The sequence below is a fragment of the Takifugu rubripes genome, chromosome 11 (genome assembly GCF_901000725.2).
Source record: "Takifugu rubripes chromosome 11, fTakRub1.2, whole genome shotgun sequence".
Taxonomy (NCBI): Eukaryota; Metazoa; Chordata; class Actinopteri; order Tetraodontiformes; family Tetraodontidae; genus Takifugu; species Takifugu rubripes.
The window spans coordinates 10,887,317-10,905,718 of record NC_042295.1 but is presented as its reverse complement, the minus strand read 5'-3'; the positions used below and the strand labels follow the sequence as shown (position 1 = coordinate 10,905,718).

General features: G+C 49.2%; 2 protein-coding genes across 2 annotated transcripts; both read left to right on the top strand.

Moving 5' to 3' along the window:
• Positions 1–452: 452 nt before the first annotated feature.
• Positions 453–9,424, top strand: samd4b (sterile alpha motif domain containing 4B). The gene is given in 14 exon segments (XM_003968514.3): positions 453–786; positions 1,766–2,287; positions 2,385–2,846; positions 2,921–3,157; positions 3,261–3,370; positions 3,510–3,596; positions 4,057–4,136; positions 4,138–4,349; positions 4,497–4,582; positions 4,705–4,820; positions 4,934–5,132; positions 5,971–6,097; positions 6,970–7,053; positions 7,256–9,424. Coding segments are annotated over 13 exon segments (2,025 nt in total). The 5' UTR covers positions 453–786; positions 1,766–2,091; the 3' UTR covers positions 7,285–9,424.
• Positions 9,425–9,561: 137 nt separating this feature from the next.
• Positions 9,562–12,346, top strand: socs9 (suppressor of cytokine signaling 9). Its single transcript, NM_001122864.1, is given in 2 exon segments — positions 9,562–9,690; positions 10,427–12,346. A coding segment is annotated over 1 exon segment (1,614 nt). The 5' UTR covers positions 9,562–9,690; positions 10,427–10,559; the 3' UTR covers positions 12,174–12,346.
• Positions 12,347–18,402: the final 6,056 nt, after the last annotated feature.

The following is an 18,402-nucleotide window of genomic DNA, read 5'->3' as shown; positions in this document are numbered from 1 at the left end:
AGTTGCTTCTGATCTCCTTCCCATCGACAGCAGCTTATAATGACTCCGAGAGAAAACCTTCTGAGCTCCTATCAGATTTAATGAGAACAAATTTAATTGTAGTGAGGATGAACAAATTCAGTTAAAAATTAGTTTATAAATGTCACAATAACACCTTCCCAAAGAGGTGCTATATAGAACATAATTATCAGTCAAGCTGAACAGTTCATTTAAACACCTTTACATTAAATATATGAAAGTTTAAACAATTACCATTGTTAGTTTAGTGCAACTTGACATGCATGAGGAACAGAATGAGAGAAAAATTACTTAGAAGACTTCAAATTAGCACAAATGTGTAATATTGCAAAAGCTAACCTCTTCACGACGATGTCTTTTAGAAGCGATTGTATTATTTTTCAGATAGTGGGCGGGGCCAGGTGACGTACAGCGTTTGCGTATGACGTCGCATGCACGTCTTACGTCAACTCAAAATCGAAGTAGATTTCTCCAGGCGTACACGTTATTTTCTGCATTTGCAATAAACATTTTGTACATACGTTCCTAAATATGGCTTGTTTGGAACCACATGGTCTTGCCGCTGAACGGGAATGGCCTTAAGGAATATTTCGTATGGGATCGGAATCTACGCTTCTCTCAGCTAAGCTAACGTTATTGCATCTATTAGCGAAACTTGCTACCTAAGAAGCTAGCGCTAGCAGTTCTGCTAGCCAGTCCTACCCTACCGTCGAGCTTCCGTGCATTAGCATTATAGCACATCTAGCTAACTACTTGCAACTGGAAAAGGTAAACAGCACATCCAAACACTATATTTGACTTACTATCCCTGTAGCTAGCTGTTCACTAGGCTACACCCTGCGACCTAAACTGGGGTTTGTCCTCCTTGGCCGCACCGTGAAGTACGAAGCGGCAGTTCAGCTGGGTTCATGAAAAGAATAGAAATCCAGAGCCCCTTGTCGCCAACTAAGCAAAAACAGGGACTTGGTAAATGAAGCGACCTAAAGCTTTGTGAATAACTGTTAAGCAACAGTGTTAAAATGGTTGATCGTTTCGCAGGGCAAGAATTGCGACATTTAATGGGAAAACCCTTGTGGGCGCATTCGTATGATTGGATTAAATGTGACTCCTGGACGAGACAGGCATTTTTTGAAACTGTCATATCGTTGTGTTGGACCTTCCAAAGCAGTCAGTTGAGAGGATTCCATCCAAAATTGTGACAGGTTGTTGGCGACCTCTGAGAGGCCCCGGTTGCTTTGGTCACGTGGTTATTTTCCTGTTTGCTGGGTTCTGTTTTGGAAGCAAAAACCCAGAGAACCAAACTCGTTTGCAGCTAAATGTGTGCTTCCCCCACCCAACCCTGCTTCTTGCTGCATGTGTTGCAGAATGATTGTGTTCCATATTTTGGCTAGTGGAAGCGCTATGACTTGCCTTGTGTCTGAACAGTTCTATATAAATAAACTTTCCTTTTGTAAATAAGTTGTGCTGTAATGACTGCTGCTAATGATTCAAGTAACATGTGTAAGGTGAAGCCTCTGTGATTTGGATTGCTGGTTTGACTTCAAATATGAATGTAAGGTGTGTTTGCAGTGCAGGTTTTTCAGGAACGTCCAGACCATATATGGACTTTGATTTAATATTCACAATACACTATGCTAGCACTGAAACTCCACGTGCACGGTACTTGTCAGAGCTGCTATTTGCATATCTTCTTATACTTGGAAACGTTTTTGAATTCTTTTATCTGTTTCGGTGTTTCTCTTACTAGGATACACATGATGGGACCCTGATCATGTCAAACGGTCTAAAGCCTGTTTGTGTCGTTAGCCACTGGTATTGACAAGCTCTCAACATCACTTCACAAGACATCTTCCTGACAACCAAAACGGCACTCCTGTTTGCACTTCCATCTCCCTGTGAACCATGTGAGGGGCCCCTGCTCCAGTCTGAGAGGATCTCAGGACAGTCAGGAAACCAGACCGGTTGTTGTGGGGGGGCATGACTGACCTCGTCTCTGCCTAAAAGAGCAGTCTTAGCAGCACCACCTCCTCCGCATCCAAGACATTATTGTTCTCCTTCCCGAGGAGGCGCGCCATGATGTTCAGAGACCAGGTGGGCGTCCTCACAGACTGGTTTAAGGGCTGGAATGAGTGCGAGCAGACGGTGGCGCTGTTGTCCCTCTTGAAGAGGGTCTCCCGCACCCAGGCTCGCTTCTTGCACATCTGCCTGGAACATTGGCTGGCAGACTGCACAGAGATCCACATCCTAGAAGCCGAGGCCAACAATGCAGGTAGATTCAAGTATTATTGAATATTCACGGCCGTCAAACACTGCTCGGGATATTTATTTACGAATGGATACGTCCTCCCTCTCCTCCCTCTCCTCAGCAATCGTCAGCCAGTGGCACCAGGAGCCGAAGGAGAAAGTTGTGTCTCTGCTCCTGTCCCACCTGCCTCTGCTGCAGCCCCGCAACAGCGAAGCCAAATGCGAGTACATGAAGCTGCTCCAGAAAGTGTTGAGTCACACCATCGACAGTAGCCTGTTTGTGGAGGAAAGCAGGCAGCTGCTGTCCTACGCCCTCATCCACCCCGCCACCACACTAGACGACCGCACCTCTCTGGCCATGTGGCTGAGCCACCTGGAAGATCACCTGTCTGGCGGCTACGCCCCCCGGGCCCCCTCGAGCCCCTACCACCCGCACCAGGGTTCGGACGAATGGCACACTTCTGCAGAGGCCCTGGATCCTGGAAATGCCTGGAATGAAAAATCCCGCACGTCTCCAGTTGGCCAGAACGGACACATGACGTTCCTCGGCGGAATGTCGTCCCCGATCAACAGCAATAACGCAGGTAACCTTCGCCGCAGACAGGAAGTAGTTTGGCTTTTTGCGTACAGTCCTTAAAAGTCTGCTATTTTCCTTCAGGTCTGGGTGGGCAGATGCAGCCCAGCCCCGTGAAGAAGTCCACAATTCCCTCCGGTCTTCAAGCGTGCGGCTCCGACTGGGGCAGCCAGGACGACGGGGGAAGCCGGCAGAACTTCGCCTCAACGGATCACGCGCCTCTTTCCCCCCAGAGCAGCATCGCGTCGTCGGGCAGCGAGCAGACGGAGGAACATGGCTCCGCCCGCAACACATTCCAGGAGGACGGCAGTGGCATGAAAGGTCAGGGGTCATCGCCTGAGCGAACCGGGAGCTTGCCCTGATATTTGGCGCCGGACGCAGCTTTGTTGCAACGCACGCGTTAACACCTGCGTTTCTATCCTAGATGTTCCCGCTTGGCTGAAAAGTCTCCGGCTTCATAAGTACGCGTTGCTTTTCTCCCAGATGACCTACGAGGAGATGATGATCCTCACAGAGCAGCACCTGGAGTCGCAGGTTTCTGAACTTCTGCTGCAGACGTTGTCATAGCTGTCATTTCTCACCTGTCAGCGATGCGTTGGGTCACACCGGCCCGCGGCTTTCATGCGGCAGGGACGTTTGCTTCACTGCTTGATCCCGCCTACTTTCCTTTTAGAACGTCACGAAAGGAGCGCGGCACAAGATCGCCTTGAGCATCCAGAAGCTGCGAGAGAGGCCGAGTGTGCTCAAGTCTCTAGAAAAGGTGGCTAAACTCATTTTCAATTCCACGTATGACCTTGTCGATGGCAGCTCGACACCGTCTTTGTAGCAACAGCTATTGTGCTGGTTGGCATGGAAACAGGTAGACGGGAATTATTAGACAGTTTAAAAGTCTTTTAATCACAACAGTCATCTGGTTGGAAAACTGAACACATGTTAAAGCAAATGCTAGGAAATATTTTAATTGTTGACTATATTTTTACAGCCCCGACAGGTGATAATTTGCTTGTTTGTTGCCAAACTGCTGACTGGCGCTAATTCTGTAGCATTCGATAGCTGCTGTACACAGCAGAGATGATGACGGGCAGCTAATGGGGCTCGTTTAGCTGTTTACGTCTAACTCGCTTCAGCGGCCCCATTAGGCGACTCAGCCGTGGGTTTTTTTTGTAGGCTGAAACCTCGCAGCACATCTCTCCCAGACTCATGTTCTCATTTCCTGTCAGGATATTTTGGAAGGGGGAAACCTAAGAAATGCCCTTCAAGAGCTCCAGCAGATCATCATCACACCCATCAAGGCCTTTACCCCCCCCCAGTGCAGGACAGAACGCCCCAGACCCGAGCGCCAGTCAAGAGTCGGCGCCCTCCTCTTTAGAAGTTACAAAAACGGGAGCGGATAAGGAGCCAGCCTCAGAGGGCTTCCAACCCCAAACCCCACCTCCCTGTGATGGAGACTCTTCGGCCACACCCATCTCAGAGGAGGACATAGCCGGGCAGTTCACCCGGGTCATGGGGAAAGGTGGCAGCTTCCTTCTAGACTCATGAATAGACAGTTTTACACCTGACAAGCTAAAGTACATTTAAAAAAAACCCAACAGTTATTAATGACGTAACCTCTTCCAGATGTGTGATGTGGCAGGATTAACACGCGTAAGTCTTCTTTCAGTCTGCACTCAGCTGTTGGTGTCGCGGCCAGATGAGGAGAACATCAACTGTTACCTTCAGCTCATTGAGAAGTGTCTGACCCACGAGGTGAATATTCTGCCTCCCAATAACCTCCCACAAATATAAAAGTATAAAAATGAAACCACAAACTCCAGAGGCGTCTCATCAGCTCTCGCCGGGTGTCTCTGAGTTCTTCCTGTCTGTTTCAGGCCTTCTCAGAGACTCACAAGAAAAGGTTGGTCTCCTGGAAGCAGCAGGTCCTCAAACTGCTCCGCCTGTTCCCCCGGAAAGCAATGCTGGACATGCCTGTTTATCGCCAGAAAGGGTAGAACGGCGCCGCCACACTTTCTCGTCTTGACGGGGAGCGTCTCTCAGGGTGCAGCGCTTTCACGTGTCATTGCTCTGACAGTGTTCCTCTGTTTTTGTTCGATGCACCAGCTGGACTTACGGGTCCAACTCCCTCCCCACAGCGGGTTCTGTGAGCGGAGGCCTAGCGCGGCGGGGTCAGAGGCAGTTCCCCATGACCCCCCGCGGTCTCCCGGCCGGGCGCATCGGTCTCGTGAGTCCCAGCGGAATCGGAGGAGTGTCTCCGCGCCACACGCTCACCAGTCCTGTGATGGCAGGACAGGGACGACAAGTCAGTGTTTGGAATATTTCTATTGTACAGTGGGACCTCTACTTACCAAATTAATTGGTTCCGGAAGTTGTTTCGTAACCTGAAAATTACGTAAGTAGAGACACGTTTTCCATGTAAATGCCCTAATCCGTTCCAAGCCCCCAAAAATTCGGACATAATTTTTTTTATAAATCATAAAAATGCATCAAAACATGTAACAAATTCATGTTACAATTAGGTTACCGCACAATAAATGTAGGAATTCAGTGCAAGGCTTCTGCAGGAACAAAATGAACTCTATTACAGGCTAATCTTACATTAGCCGTCATTACTAGCAACGAACGTTAACACTTATGGTAACAACGCCATCTAATGAACAAACATTCGAACACCCACAATAAATCCCGAAGACTACGAAGGCGACGCTGGGATACACACAAACTTGTACATATTGACGTCCCTCCTAGCCAATGGGATGACAGGAAGATGCTAGGCGATAGCCAATGGCAGAGCAGCTACAAGCACATTTGCGTTCGCTAAACTGAGTAGCAGCGGTAGCGTATTTTTGCCTTTCGTATCCTGAAATTTCTTTCATAACGAGGAAATATTTTCCCATCGAGACGTGTCGTAACCTGAAAATTCCGCATGTAGAGACGTTCGTAAGTAGAGGTCCCACTGGAACTGATATTGACGCTTTTATCTGCTGTCTTTAAACAACCATTTGTTCTAAAACAAAAGCAGTTTTATTACAGACATCAGTTTAAAAATGACTCACTAGAGGCTGGGCTATGTAGTAGCCAATAGGGGATTATCCCTGGTTAAGTGGCATTTGCTAAAAAAAAACGCTTTCTTTTTCTAGAGCCTGTGGTTCGCCAACCCTGGAGGCAGTAACAGCATGCCCAGTCAGAGTCGCAGCTCCGTGCAGCGGACCCACTCCCTCCCCGTGCACACGTCCCCTCAAACCATGCTCATGTTCCAGCAACAAGGTGTGACAGGAGGTTCAGCCTCCGCTGCCTATCTTTCATCCACACCACGACTTTATACGCCGCCTCGATCCGCTACAGCAGGTTCTGTACACGTTAGAAGTGAATGAATTGAAATCAGGCAGATGTTTGTTCAGATGTGGAGAACCCAGATGTGCTCCAGTCAACCTTGCCCTACATGCATGCATTTTCCGCAGCCTCTCCAGTGGGCCGGACTCGTAGCCCTGCAGATTCATCTGGAATGCTGCTGCTGTTTGCAGTAGTCGTTCTAGGACAGAGGACATATATCAGGCTGATTTATGCCGTCAGATATCTTTAGTTTCAGACTCAGCGTCCTCCGTGCAGCATGAATAATACAGCATAAATGTTTCCATCGTAATCAGTTCTGTCTGAAAGACCTTCACAAGGTCATGCAACAATAGCCCGAAATGTGGCTGTTGGAAGTTACCGTGCTGCGCGGTCCATGCTAACTTAGCCTGTTAGCTCCTCAGTTTCGGCTCGCCGCTATTTCGAAGGTGTGACCTCAAAACAACATCCGCGTGCTCATAACCTGAAGCCAATATTGGACCTGAGGCTGAAGCTGCAGCGTGTTGACGTGCACGATCACCTCTTGTGCCCGACAGCGCCGGTGGGGGCTGGTTTGGTGGGACTTAAACAGTTCCTGTGTTTGACGGCTGCGTCGCCTCCTCGTTAGCGAGGGTTCAGCGTGTGTGACAGCCAAGCGTGGGTTGGTCGCTAAAGGCAGCGTCTCCTGCCAGAACCCAGATTTAAAGATGATTATGATGCTTGTTTGGTGGTTTAATCAACCGCAGGATTTTTTTTTTTTTTTAATCAAATTGTAGGAGATTGAATACGTTTTTTTTCTTTTTCTGTAGAATGCCAAGTTCCAGGTTCTGACCCAGAAATCAACCCTACGCTGGAGTCCCTGTGCCTCAGCATGACAGAGCATGCCTTAGGCGGTGAGTGTCCTCAGCAGTGAGGAAATAAAGGCAGCACCGCTGCAGGAGCCCGTTTTTACGCAGCTTGTTGCCTTTTTTCTACATTCCCGTTGGATTCGTTAGTGTCGGATCTCCTGAAAGGCCGCAGGGTCTGAAACGCGCCGCCTTCCGTGGCGTGCGTGTCTCCGCTGACCTGAAACCTCCTTTCCGCTCTCCTCCTCAGATGGAACAGATCGAACATCGACAATATGAGCCGGAGAAAGAGAAACGAACGCTTCAGTCGAAGGCCTGTTAAGTTCTTCATCACCCAACACAAAGATATTTGGATGTTTGATGTCAGGCCAAGCAGTCACTACAAAATGACAAAAAAACATGTATATGTCCTCTAATATTTTTGTACTTTATTATATACGACTAAATTTATTAAAAGTGAGATACAGATGATTATTATATTCCAGCGAAGAGGAGAGGAGAAGGCAAACGGCTGCGTGTCACCTGCAGGACTGTGACACGGGGGTTTGCAGAGGTTTGCTGTGATCTGAGAGAAACGGTGGATTTGGTGCTCAATTTAAAGGGTTCTGCTCTTCTTTCCCTCTCGTCTCGGAGCCGGGCCGGCCGCCGCGGCGCCCTTCCCCGCACCACTCGATACGGCACTTTTACCAAATCCAACCTGACAGTTGCCGCCGCTCTGCGATTGGCGGCAGCACGCACTAAAGTTCCACGGGCAGAGACCAAACTGTCCAGAGGCGTAAAGAGGCGATTGTCTTCATCTAAATGTCTACGAAGCCAAAGAGAAGGCGGTTCGCTCCAGGAGGACGCCCGACTCGCCGGCGCTCCAGAGAATTTACTCCCGCCTCCGTTTATTTTACGCCGCGCTACGTAAATGATGATGAATCTCATTTTGCGCCGAAGGAAGCCCCGCGAGGGCCGGGCGAGATTCGCCGAGGTTTGGCGTCGGGCGCGAGGAGACGCCTAATGAAAGCAACGTGGGCCCTCCGGCCTCCTCACGATTGGCTCCAGAAAAGGACTCGACCTTTCTCATAAACGCTCCGACGCCCCCCCACCCCACCCCACCACCCGGCCTCGTGGCGGCCCTACTTCCTCACGGCCAAAGCGATGATTTAATGAATCATGGTGCTCCAACGTGTTTTGTTGTTTTCCTTGCCCTCCCGTTTGTGTCTTCTCGGAACAAAAAACCTACCGTAGTTTCAGTGTTGAGCGGCGGCAGAGGTGCATGTAGGTGTCTTAACTTTTGTATCACTATTGGTTGCATTTTGAGGCAGGGATATCATTCACTATTATTATTATTTTTCAGCAGAGCCATGGGAGGTCTGTTTAGTAAAAGGTGGCTATTTACAGATACCGTTTCTGTTTTGATGCTTATTTTCTATAACTGCATGTTTTGCCCCACTAATACAGCACTGTTGTAGGTAGGGGACAAGGTGGTCGATGGTCACCAACAGACTGAGAGCGGAAGAAGTAACGCATGTCGTATCGCCTAAATGTCACTGTTTACGTCTACCTGAGATAAAGCCCACTTCCTGTCATGTGATGTCTTGAATGCTCTGCGCGCACCACATTAAAGAACTGACGACTTCCTCGCACCTGAGCCGGCTTAGTGGAACCGGAACGGACAGGTTCTGATGGACGGGATCAGTCGGGTGGCGCTTGGACCAGGGATAGTCATTGATTTCTTCAGAGCAGGCTCTTGGATAGATCTGACTTACTCCAAAGCATCGCTCTCATGGCCGAAAGAAGGTCCTTTAAGACTCGGCGACCCTATTTTTAACCGTTTAGTTTAAATTTTTACTGACTGTTATGTTACAAATGGCTTCCCCCCCCCTTTTCATAACCCAGGTTGGCTTTGGACCGCCTGCATTGCTGACGATAGACGCGTCCCGAGCGTGCAGCAGGCACTGACAAAGCTCCTCTCAGCCACAAACGATGCGATTATGGGAAAACCAAACACTAATGACAGGCCAAGGATCATGTTTACTCTGTGTTTACATTCCACTGATGCATGACATATGTTGGGATATGCACTTCATCAATTCTATAGTGGGAGTGTGTGTTTTTTTGTTTTTTTTTAATACAGACCATCCACTTGATAGGAGGTTAAAAAGCCTGTATCTTACAGCAATTTGAAAACAAATGATGTGGCAGGTTTGGTTATTAAATTCACAAGGCTGGCTGTAGGCTACTTTGCATGTCTTTGTCTTGTACAATTTCTACTCCCGATGACTTCCCCCAGACATTTTCTAATATTTTCTGAACACTTTACATCCCTTGGTTACCTTTTCTACTGTCATTCAATGTGTGAGTGGTCTGAGATGCAGCATCCGTCGGATCATTGACAGTCCAAATAAAGAGGTTCAGTTCTTTTAAAACATCATTTTATGACTTGTGTGTTCATTGATGTTCTTCCGAATAGTCGCGTTATATCAAAATTGTAAAAAATAAATAATAATAAAACAAATGTCAGAGACGCTCCAATTTTGTTTTACTTCCGGGTTACACGAGTTTCACAGCTCATTTGTTTAGCTAGCATGCTACAGGAGCCACTGTTGCTAGCTATCTTTTGCCACCGTCATTAGTTTATCCAACAAGAAACGGAAGCTTTTTTAGTTTTTATCAAGAAATGTGACAGCAACTGCTGAGGTATGTTCACATTTTGCCCCGAGTGCTAATGAGTTGGAATAAACGCCGCTATGAAGACAGGGGAACCTTTTCTGAGATATTAACATAAATTTAGTAGCTAGCTTGCTGCCCTGTTAACCTGGTGTAGCACCAACAATTATGTTGCCAACGACAGTAGCAGCTAGCTACTGTAACAGGTTTAAAAGTGTGCGCGTCACTTTAACTGGATAACAGTCATCGAAGTGAACTAAACAATTAACATCCTTAAAGTTAAAGAAGGCTAGCTTGGTAGAAAGTGTTGGAATTATCTTTTTGGCCAGTAACTTTCTTTCGGTGTCAAACCCGGTCACATATTTTCGACACAGCGATTCTTTCTCAAGGCCAAATCTTTTTGTTCTAATGTTTGTTTATTTGTTTGTTTGTTTTTCTAAAACTTGCGACTGTTGGACTTCGAAACTTAAACTTTGCATTCACTTTTTTTAAACGCGTCCCAGTAGAATCAAAACGGCGCAGAAAAGTGGAACAAAACGGAGCTGAAACAGTAAAAAAATATAGAGAAACAGCATTTTTATGCAAACATTTCCACTCTTCAGACGGTTGCAGACCACATAGATTACGACAACTTTTGTCAGAATAGAATTATGCTGAAATGTGCTTTTTAAGATGTGCACCTGTGGTCTTCCACAGGCATGAATATGTAGAAAGTCCTATGTATTATAAAGTGCTTCATTCCAACTCTCTTTTTCGTGTTTTACAGGGTTTTTAACGTAAGCGGCGATGCGCGCTCCACATCAGTGACATGAGAGGTAGACAGGAAACATCCCTCCAGGAGTTGCAAGTCATCCTCAAGCCGCAAGGAGTGTTGCAACCGTCTCGCTGCGTCGTCCATCATGTCGTTACCGAAAGAGACGGGCAACAGAGATGAGGTTCCGGACAGAGGCGCCCGGCCCAAGGTGAGGCAGAGCCGCTCGGAAGAGAGACGCGACGCAGGCAGAGGACGGAAGAGCAGCAGGGGGAAGAAAAAGGGCTCTGCTTCTAACGCGGCGGCGGCCGAGAGGCCCGTCAGCGATGGCTTCGAGTACGGCGAGTTATTGGGTGACCTCCACACAAGGGACCAGTCCTCTTCCTCTCCTCTGAAGGAGAACTGGAGAGGGTTCGATGCAGCCACCTCATTACCTGGACCCGAACAGGTGACGTCCAGGCTGGGATTGGGACCATTTAGCTCCAGCATGGAGCCGTCTGCGCCCAGCGAGAGGGAGAGCAGAGGGTCAAACAGCAATCGCACTCTCCGACAGAAGATCCAAGATGCAATGGGGCAATGTTTCCCTATAAAAACGCACGCTGCGGCGGCGGCAGCGACTCCCCAGGCGCTCGCTCCATCAGCCGCCTCCGCCTCCGCCTCCTCGAGGCGCAAGATCCACCTCAGTGAGCTGATGTTGGACGACTGCCCGTTCCCCGCGGGCTCCGAGCTCGCTCAGAAGTGGTATCTGATTAAGCAGCACACAGCCCCCATTACCCAGCCTCCCGTGCTGGACTCCCCAGCAGGGCCCAGCACCCCCGTCTCGTCCCTGCCGACCGCCGTGGACGACGTGGACGACAGGCTGCGGGAGCGACGGCGCATTAGCATCGAACAAGGCGTGGAGCCCCCTCCCAACGCGGAGATCCACACGTTCGAGGTGACGGCCCAAATCAACCCCCTGTACAAGCACGGGCCCAAGCTCGCTCACGGCATGAACGAGCTGGCGGGGCCCGACGCCGCCCCCCTCCCCCAGCAGCAGGAGCTCCTGCTCCAGCGGCAGCAGCAGCACCAGCTCTTGCTGCAGAGGTGCTTGGACACGCTGGACGAGGTGGTGGCCTCGGCGTCCTTCCACGCGTGCAGCGCTAATTCTGACGCCCAGCCGGACGCAGAGCTGGCGGCGAGCGGCACGCCGCCCGGGGTCGACCCCCTGCAGGCGGAGCATCTGAAGCCGCAGCACGGCTACCGCGTCCACACTCAGATCGACTACATTCACTGTTTGGTCCCCGACCTGCTGCAGATCAGCAGCCTCCCGTATTACTGGGGGGTGATGGACCGCTACGAGGCGGAGACGCTGCTGGAGGGGAAGCCGGAAGGCACCTTCCTCCTGCGCGACTCCGCCCAGGAAGACTACCTCTTCTCCGTCAGCTTCCGCCGCTACGGCCGCTCGCTGCACGCGCGCATCGAGCAGTGGAACCACAACTTCAGCTTCGACGTGCACGACCCCAGCGTCTTCCACGCGCCCACCGTCACGGGGCTGCTGGAGCACTACAAGGACCCCAACTCGTGCATGTTCTTCGAGCCGCTGCTGTCCAACCCCATCCACCGCAAGCAGCCCTTCCAGCTGCAGCACATCTGCCGGGCGGTGATCAGCAGCCGCACCACCTACGACGGCATCAACGTGCTGCCCATTCCAAACGTTCTGAAAAAGCACCTTAAAGAATACCACTACAAACAGAGGGTGCGGGTCCGGCGGATGGACGCCTGACGGGAAGCCGCACGCACCCAGAGCTCGTTACTTTTCTAACCACCGCGCGTTTCCGCTCCGACGCCACTGTACTAATTTATTGTGTTCCTGCTGTAACGGCCGTACTAAACCACCCAGAAGTGTAACGTGTAGTCCCGCAGCTCCTTCTGCTGAAATAAACAGTTATTTAAATACGCCGCTCCGACGCCTCACCTGTTTTTCCAAGCGCGCCTTAATTTTCCGCGGATGGGAATGGGCTTCCCGGCGTGAGCGGAGATGATTGTAATGGCTGCTCATCCCCGGCGTGCTGAGAGGCTTCAGGAAGGACGGCTTTGTCTCCTCATTACCGAGGCAGCACGGTGCGTCGTGTGCTGTAGTAATCAGGTTTTTTTGTGGTGGGGGGGCTTTTTTATTAAAAGGAAGATGGAATCCTGACTGGGGTGGTTGCATAAATACACCGACTGAGGGTAAGAGGGGTGGAGGCCCGGGTCGGGAAATATGACGGTGCATAAACGGGAACAGCTGGAGGATTTGCCACCTTTAGAACCGTTACCCCTGGGGGGGGGGGGCTTCATGGTAAAGCACCTAACTGCCACATAATGATAAACGGGGCAGATGAGCAGCAAGAGAAGATCATTAAAGTTCAAGTCCTCCGACGCATATTAATGCTGACTGTTGACCCCTGCCAGCCCATAAATATGGATTTATATTTAAGTACTTGCAACACTGTAAACATTCCTCAAATCTAAATAATGAATAAACATGTCACAACATTAACATAAGGGCAAAAAAACCCTCCTAAAAGTTTGGGCTCAGGCAGAATTCTGCTCTGATTATTTAGCTACTCGGTGATTAGTTGCGCCGGGGTCAGTCGCTTTAATGTGACGCGTTAACGGCCTGAGCGTGCACAACGAGCCCCCCCACACACGCACACACACACGCACACACACCTCGAGATGAGTGATTGGATATGCGGGATGCAAATCGTGCGTGACAAGCCAGCCGCTCGCTAATGAAGCTGTTGGAATTTGAATTGCACTTTCCGAGGGGACGCAGAGCCGCGACCTTTGGCCGCCGTCAAACCCAGGCCTGCGAAGGGCCCCCGGAAGCTTTCTCCTAATTTAACACTTTGTTTTCAGTCGTCTTTCACATCCGGCAGCCCCCTGCTGTGCTCCATCGAGCACAGCAGGGGGCTGCAAAGAGCTTCGCTGCGCTCTGCAGCCCGCGCGCCCCCGCGGCCTGAACATGGCCGCTGGGGCGCTCATCTTGCAGGTATTCCAGGCCTTCCCCGGGGATGGGGAAGATGACTTCTCTCCGCTCGGATCCTCCGGTCCAGAGGGAGAGCAGGCTCATGCGAAGAGAAAGCTGATTGGCCACACGTGCTTAGCGTGTTTGTGTCTGTTGGCCGCCGTCTTTTTTTTCTTCCTCCCGCCGAGGGAAGAGATTTTCCTCTCAGCCTAATCTTCACAGCCGAGCAGCGCGGGGTGAAGAACAGGCCCGGACCTCTTGTAACACCTGGGGACGATTACTTTTCCAAATAATCTGCTCGGGTTGGCACAGAAGAGGCTGAAAAGGTGACAGACTCCTCGCGTGTGTGCGTATTCTTGTGCTTGCTATGTACTGAGCACTAAAACACTCATTCTACTAGCAAAGAGGGGACATTTTTGGGAAATGGGGACATTTTAACTGGGCTCCGAGGCACCAAAGGACAGTTTGAGGGGTAAAGCCTTGGATTTAGGGGTGCGGTAAGAAGAAGGGGAGGATGGTTAGGACTGGGAGAATGTATTATTCCTATGAAGGTCCTCACATGGATAGGAGTACAAGGATGTGTGTGTGTGTACTCGCATGGAAATCGGCTGTCATTAGATGCACAATGTATGTAGGTCATTAATTCAGAGGAGGGTGTATCTAACTGATTTCAGATCCTCGCAAGATGCACACGGGATGAGATTCCTCTCAACCGACTGTGAGGGGGGGGAGGGACGTGTTTTCGAGAGAGCGCCGCAGCTCAGAAGGAGAGAGATTTACGGCCAGTGAAGGAACGCGGCTGCAGCTCAGCCTTGAATATCATCGCAGCCTCCTCGCCTGTTCACAGCCGAACCCTCCTGGTCCAAACCACGCGAATGATTCTGGGTTATTAAAGTTTCCCCCTCCCCATGTTGGCATGCTTACAGCTGATGTTTTGTTTCCCTGGCAGCCAGCCTCCTGACAGCCTAATATCCCCCCCCCCCCATCCTGTTTAAACTCCGAACGCACGTCTGCTCTCAGCCCGTAAGAGGCCGATGCCGAAAAGGCACCTGTGTTCTAATTTCCGAGGAGCTGTTTTTTTTCCCTCTCCCCGCCGCCTCTGTTCTTCACCCTCCTCCACGGTGACAGGGTTCTGATGGAATAATGGGGGGGTGGGTGGGGGGGTGCTATACCTAAGCCGGTGGAAACAACACAATTTGATGGAATCGCAGGCTGAGTGACACGCACGTTGTGCGCTGTAAGTCATTAACCGGCAGCCTGGGAACGATGCCAGGATCCACGTTAGCCTGGGAATGAGGCCTTTTCTCCAGGTGCCACCTTATCGGTCTATAATATGATATTATTTTAGCGCACGTGATCATCCTGGTGCACGACGAGGACGTTCTCCTGCCTTTGTTTGTTTTGCCAGCAAGTCATTAATTAAATTGAGCTTTTGCCACGGGTGGAGGGAAACACATGCATCATGTGCAAAAGGTCTAAAACACATGTAATTGCATGAATGATGAATTATGGCCCATAACTTCTGTCCTCTGTGGCTAATTACGCCGCTGCGTTTATCAGCGCGTCACGCCGAAAATGTACAAATGAGATAAGGACGCGGCCGCCTCTGAAATAGATCCGTCTAACTGAAGTTTGGAGCCGGAATCTTTGAAATAATTGGTGCATTTGTCATGTTTTGCTGCGGCTAGCCGAGCATCTCGTCATAATTAGGCTCCGCCAGACGGGGACAAACGGAGAAAAGGAGGTAGAGGTCACGATTGAGAGCGATTTCACCACCTACACGGTGGATGTTTGTCATCCCACCCCCTAAAATCACTAATGTACATGTCGTATTTACATCCCAGCGCTTTCACGGCGATGTGATAATGTCCTCTCAGCAGGATGCCCCCCCCACCGTCTCAGGAAGTAGCCCCGGCGCCTTTGAAATGCAGATCGCCTGGTGTGTCTGCTGAAGTATCCTCGGGCATCGCTCCGAAGCCGGCGGGCACCATTTTGATGCCGTGACGCCATCAGTGCTCCAATGAAGCGCCTTATATAACGAGCGACGGGTAAGGTGCGCTAACACGTGCGTGTTTGGGTTTCAGTGGTTAGCATGTGCCTCTTAACATGACATCATTGTTCCTGTGATTAGCTTTTATTGAGAGGTATAACCAAAAGACAGACAAATGAGCACAACGCGTTATTAACAGCCCTCCGACATCAGATAAATCCGTCCGATGTGTGTGTGTGTGTGTGGGGGGGGCATTTTCGGGGAATCTTTTTGTTCATGGGAAACACATCTCCACTTGCCTCCTGGTCCTCCAGATAGCATTTCTCCCTCCGGCTGATTTCATTCCATTTCCACTTTTTGCTCTTTTTGTGTTACATTGACACAAAAGATGTTTCCAGTGTGACTTTTATCTCTAATGATCCTCTTTCACCACGACTTCCTCCAGCTTTTTAGATTTTGCTTCATGGTTTTTGGATTTTTTGGGCCTTTTTTAGCTCCTTTTTTTGATGTTTTAAGATTGTTGTCTAATGTCCGTTGTTTCAAATCATGCAGTTCGTCCTTCAGATATTTGGCTTATGTTTCACATCTCAGTCCAGGAGCTCCTCTCTCACCTTCTCTTCATCCTCCAACTCGCCTTCCTTATTTCCTGTGGCCTCGAAAAAATAAAAGGATGATGACTCAGTTTCCATTATTAGTTCAGACCCAAAATCCTGTGTTTTTTTCCCTTTTATTGACAATATCACTTAATTAATAACACACATTACCTCCACACGGCACCTGCTCACGCTGTTTAAAGGCTGAAGTTAGCTGTAAAAGTTCTTTTAGACAGCGATTTAATGTTCTCCATAGGAAGCCTATTTGTCCCGCAACAACCATTCAATAACAAGGGAGCATTCAAACAACATTTTTATAGATGTATGAGCTCTTTTTTGGACGTCCAAACCGCATCAAATTTACATAATTGCAAAGAAGAGACGGCGTGAATGTAAAACAGGCGTTTTCAGATGCCGACATCACAGCAGCGACGGCTGCAAGAGGCAAAGGAGGAAACGTAAAGCAACATTTCACTCGGATTAAACAAATATCATTACAGCGACGGTTACGTGTCCATCTGGAACCCGAACAAAAGAATAAAATAAATCACAGCAAGGTGTTCTTACAGACCAAACAACAAAAGACAAACAGCAAAAAACAGCCGCTCTGTTGGAGCCCTTGTTTTGGCTCAACTTAGACCTACAACACAATCAATAAAGTAAGACCTCTGAGCCGATGGAGGCGAGTAAGTGGTGTTTTCAACATATCATTTATTTTAAATAAGAACACGCTGAGACAGATTTCATATTCTGTGAAATTTTAATGGCCGGTGCAGCGTGAGCACCATTTCTTGATTTATTCACAGAGATTTCGAATCATTTTTGATGCAAACACGGGTGTCATGTACCATCGCGGAAGAGTCATTTGTAAACAAAGTCAATATATGTTCAAATTGATGACTACCTTGGACCAAAAAACACCACCCACAGGGAGGAGAACAGAAATCTGGACATGTGAGCTGCATTTTCAGAGAAAGTGTGCTGCAGTGAAGTGGTTCCAGACTGGTTGTACCCTCCAGTGAGTGGATAAGGTTGCTCAAAGGCGGCTTGACTGATAACCACCAACCTTATCAGACACAGCTCGACACGTACTCCCCCCTTAACCCGTGTACACAGAGGCCGGAAAACAGTGGCGTCTCCCCCCTCTACGGGGAGACAGAATATTAAATGATGTTGTTAGCTTGTCGGCTCCTCGCTTTCGCCTCCATCTGACGCCGAAATATTACAGAAGCTACAAAAACGCACGACACATAAACGCCACAGCAGACAGACGCCTCACGTTTTTCCTTCACAGTTTAGCATCTGCCCGTTAATACCCGATCTAACTCGAATTCAGTGCCGAAGCGGATGCGAAGAGCACAAATTCATTTGGGTTTAAATCAGTTGAAGGAAGATCTCTGTCGGAGGACGTGTCGGCCGGTTCCCGGAGGATTTCTGGGCTTTTCCACGGCAGGAGGAAGATTTACTGAGGGGGACTGGAACCTCGGGGAGCAACAAAGCAGAATCTAATGTCACACTGTAAAAAGCGCAGTTTAGAGGACAAAATTCCATTCCCAAGTATATAGAAGATTTCTATCTGATTTTACTCCGCAGGAAAGGAAAGCCCGGAACCTCTTCAGTCCAGAAAAACCCATAAATGGCGGCGGTGAGGCCTGAGAAATGTTATTTCTACCCTCCAATATTTCCTTGTTGTCATTTGCCTTTTTCTTCCCAACGTAGACTAGAAGAAGGTAACCTGGTGGGGTGCAGCATGGTTCTGTGGTCAAACTGTGCTGTCTGACATTTGGGTTCTGATCTGACGGGCAGAACGCAGCTCTAATTCAGTGCAACAAAGGCAATATCAACGTGCAGCCATGATCCCGCCTGGTTGGCTGCTGGCTGGTGCAGAACATTATCAGTGAGTCTTTTACTGTGTTCTGCAGAGACTTAATGGTTTATTCGCCTGTGCTATTGATTGTTGTTCAGCATAATGGAGTGTTAAATAGAATCTGAGTTAGCTGGCAGAATAAAGCATCGGCCTTACACTTGAGAGCCACGACTCTAAAATTTTACACGGACAAATGGCGGCGTTGCTCTTATTATGTTCTGGACCATGGGCCCGGTTCAGCAGTTTTCTCACTGCTGTGGTCAGACAAGACCGGTGGCGACAAATGTTCTTTTACTGCGTTTCAAATGATCCGTTCCTGAGCACTTGTGAAGCTCAGATGTGCCCATTCACACTGTCGCCAGCTTTGTTTTTTCGACATTCCCACAGTGGATGTATCCAAGTCTACCAGCGCTGGGCGTTTTCCTGGATAAATAATGCATCTTCAGAGGGAAAGTGGAAGGAAAACCACATTCTTAGTGTGAGTGACCTTTTTATACTAAAGTTTTTTACCACGTAGTTACAAAATGTGCTCTATTATTTCCAGGTGACTTT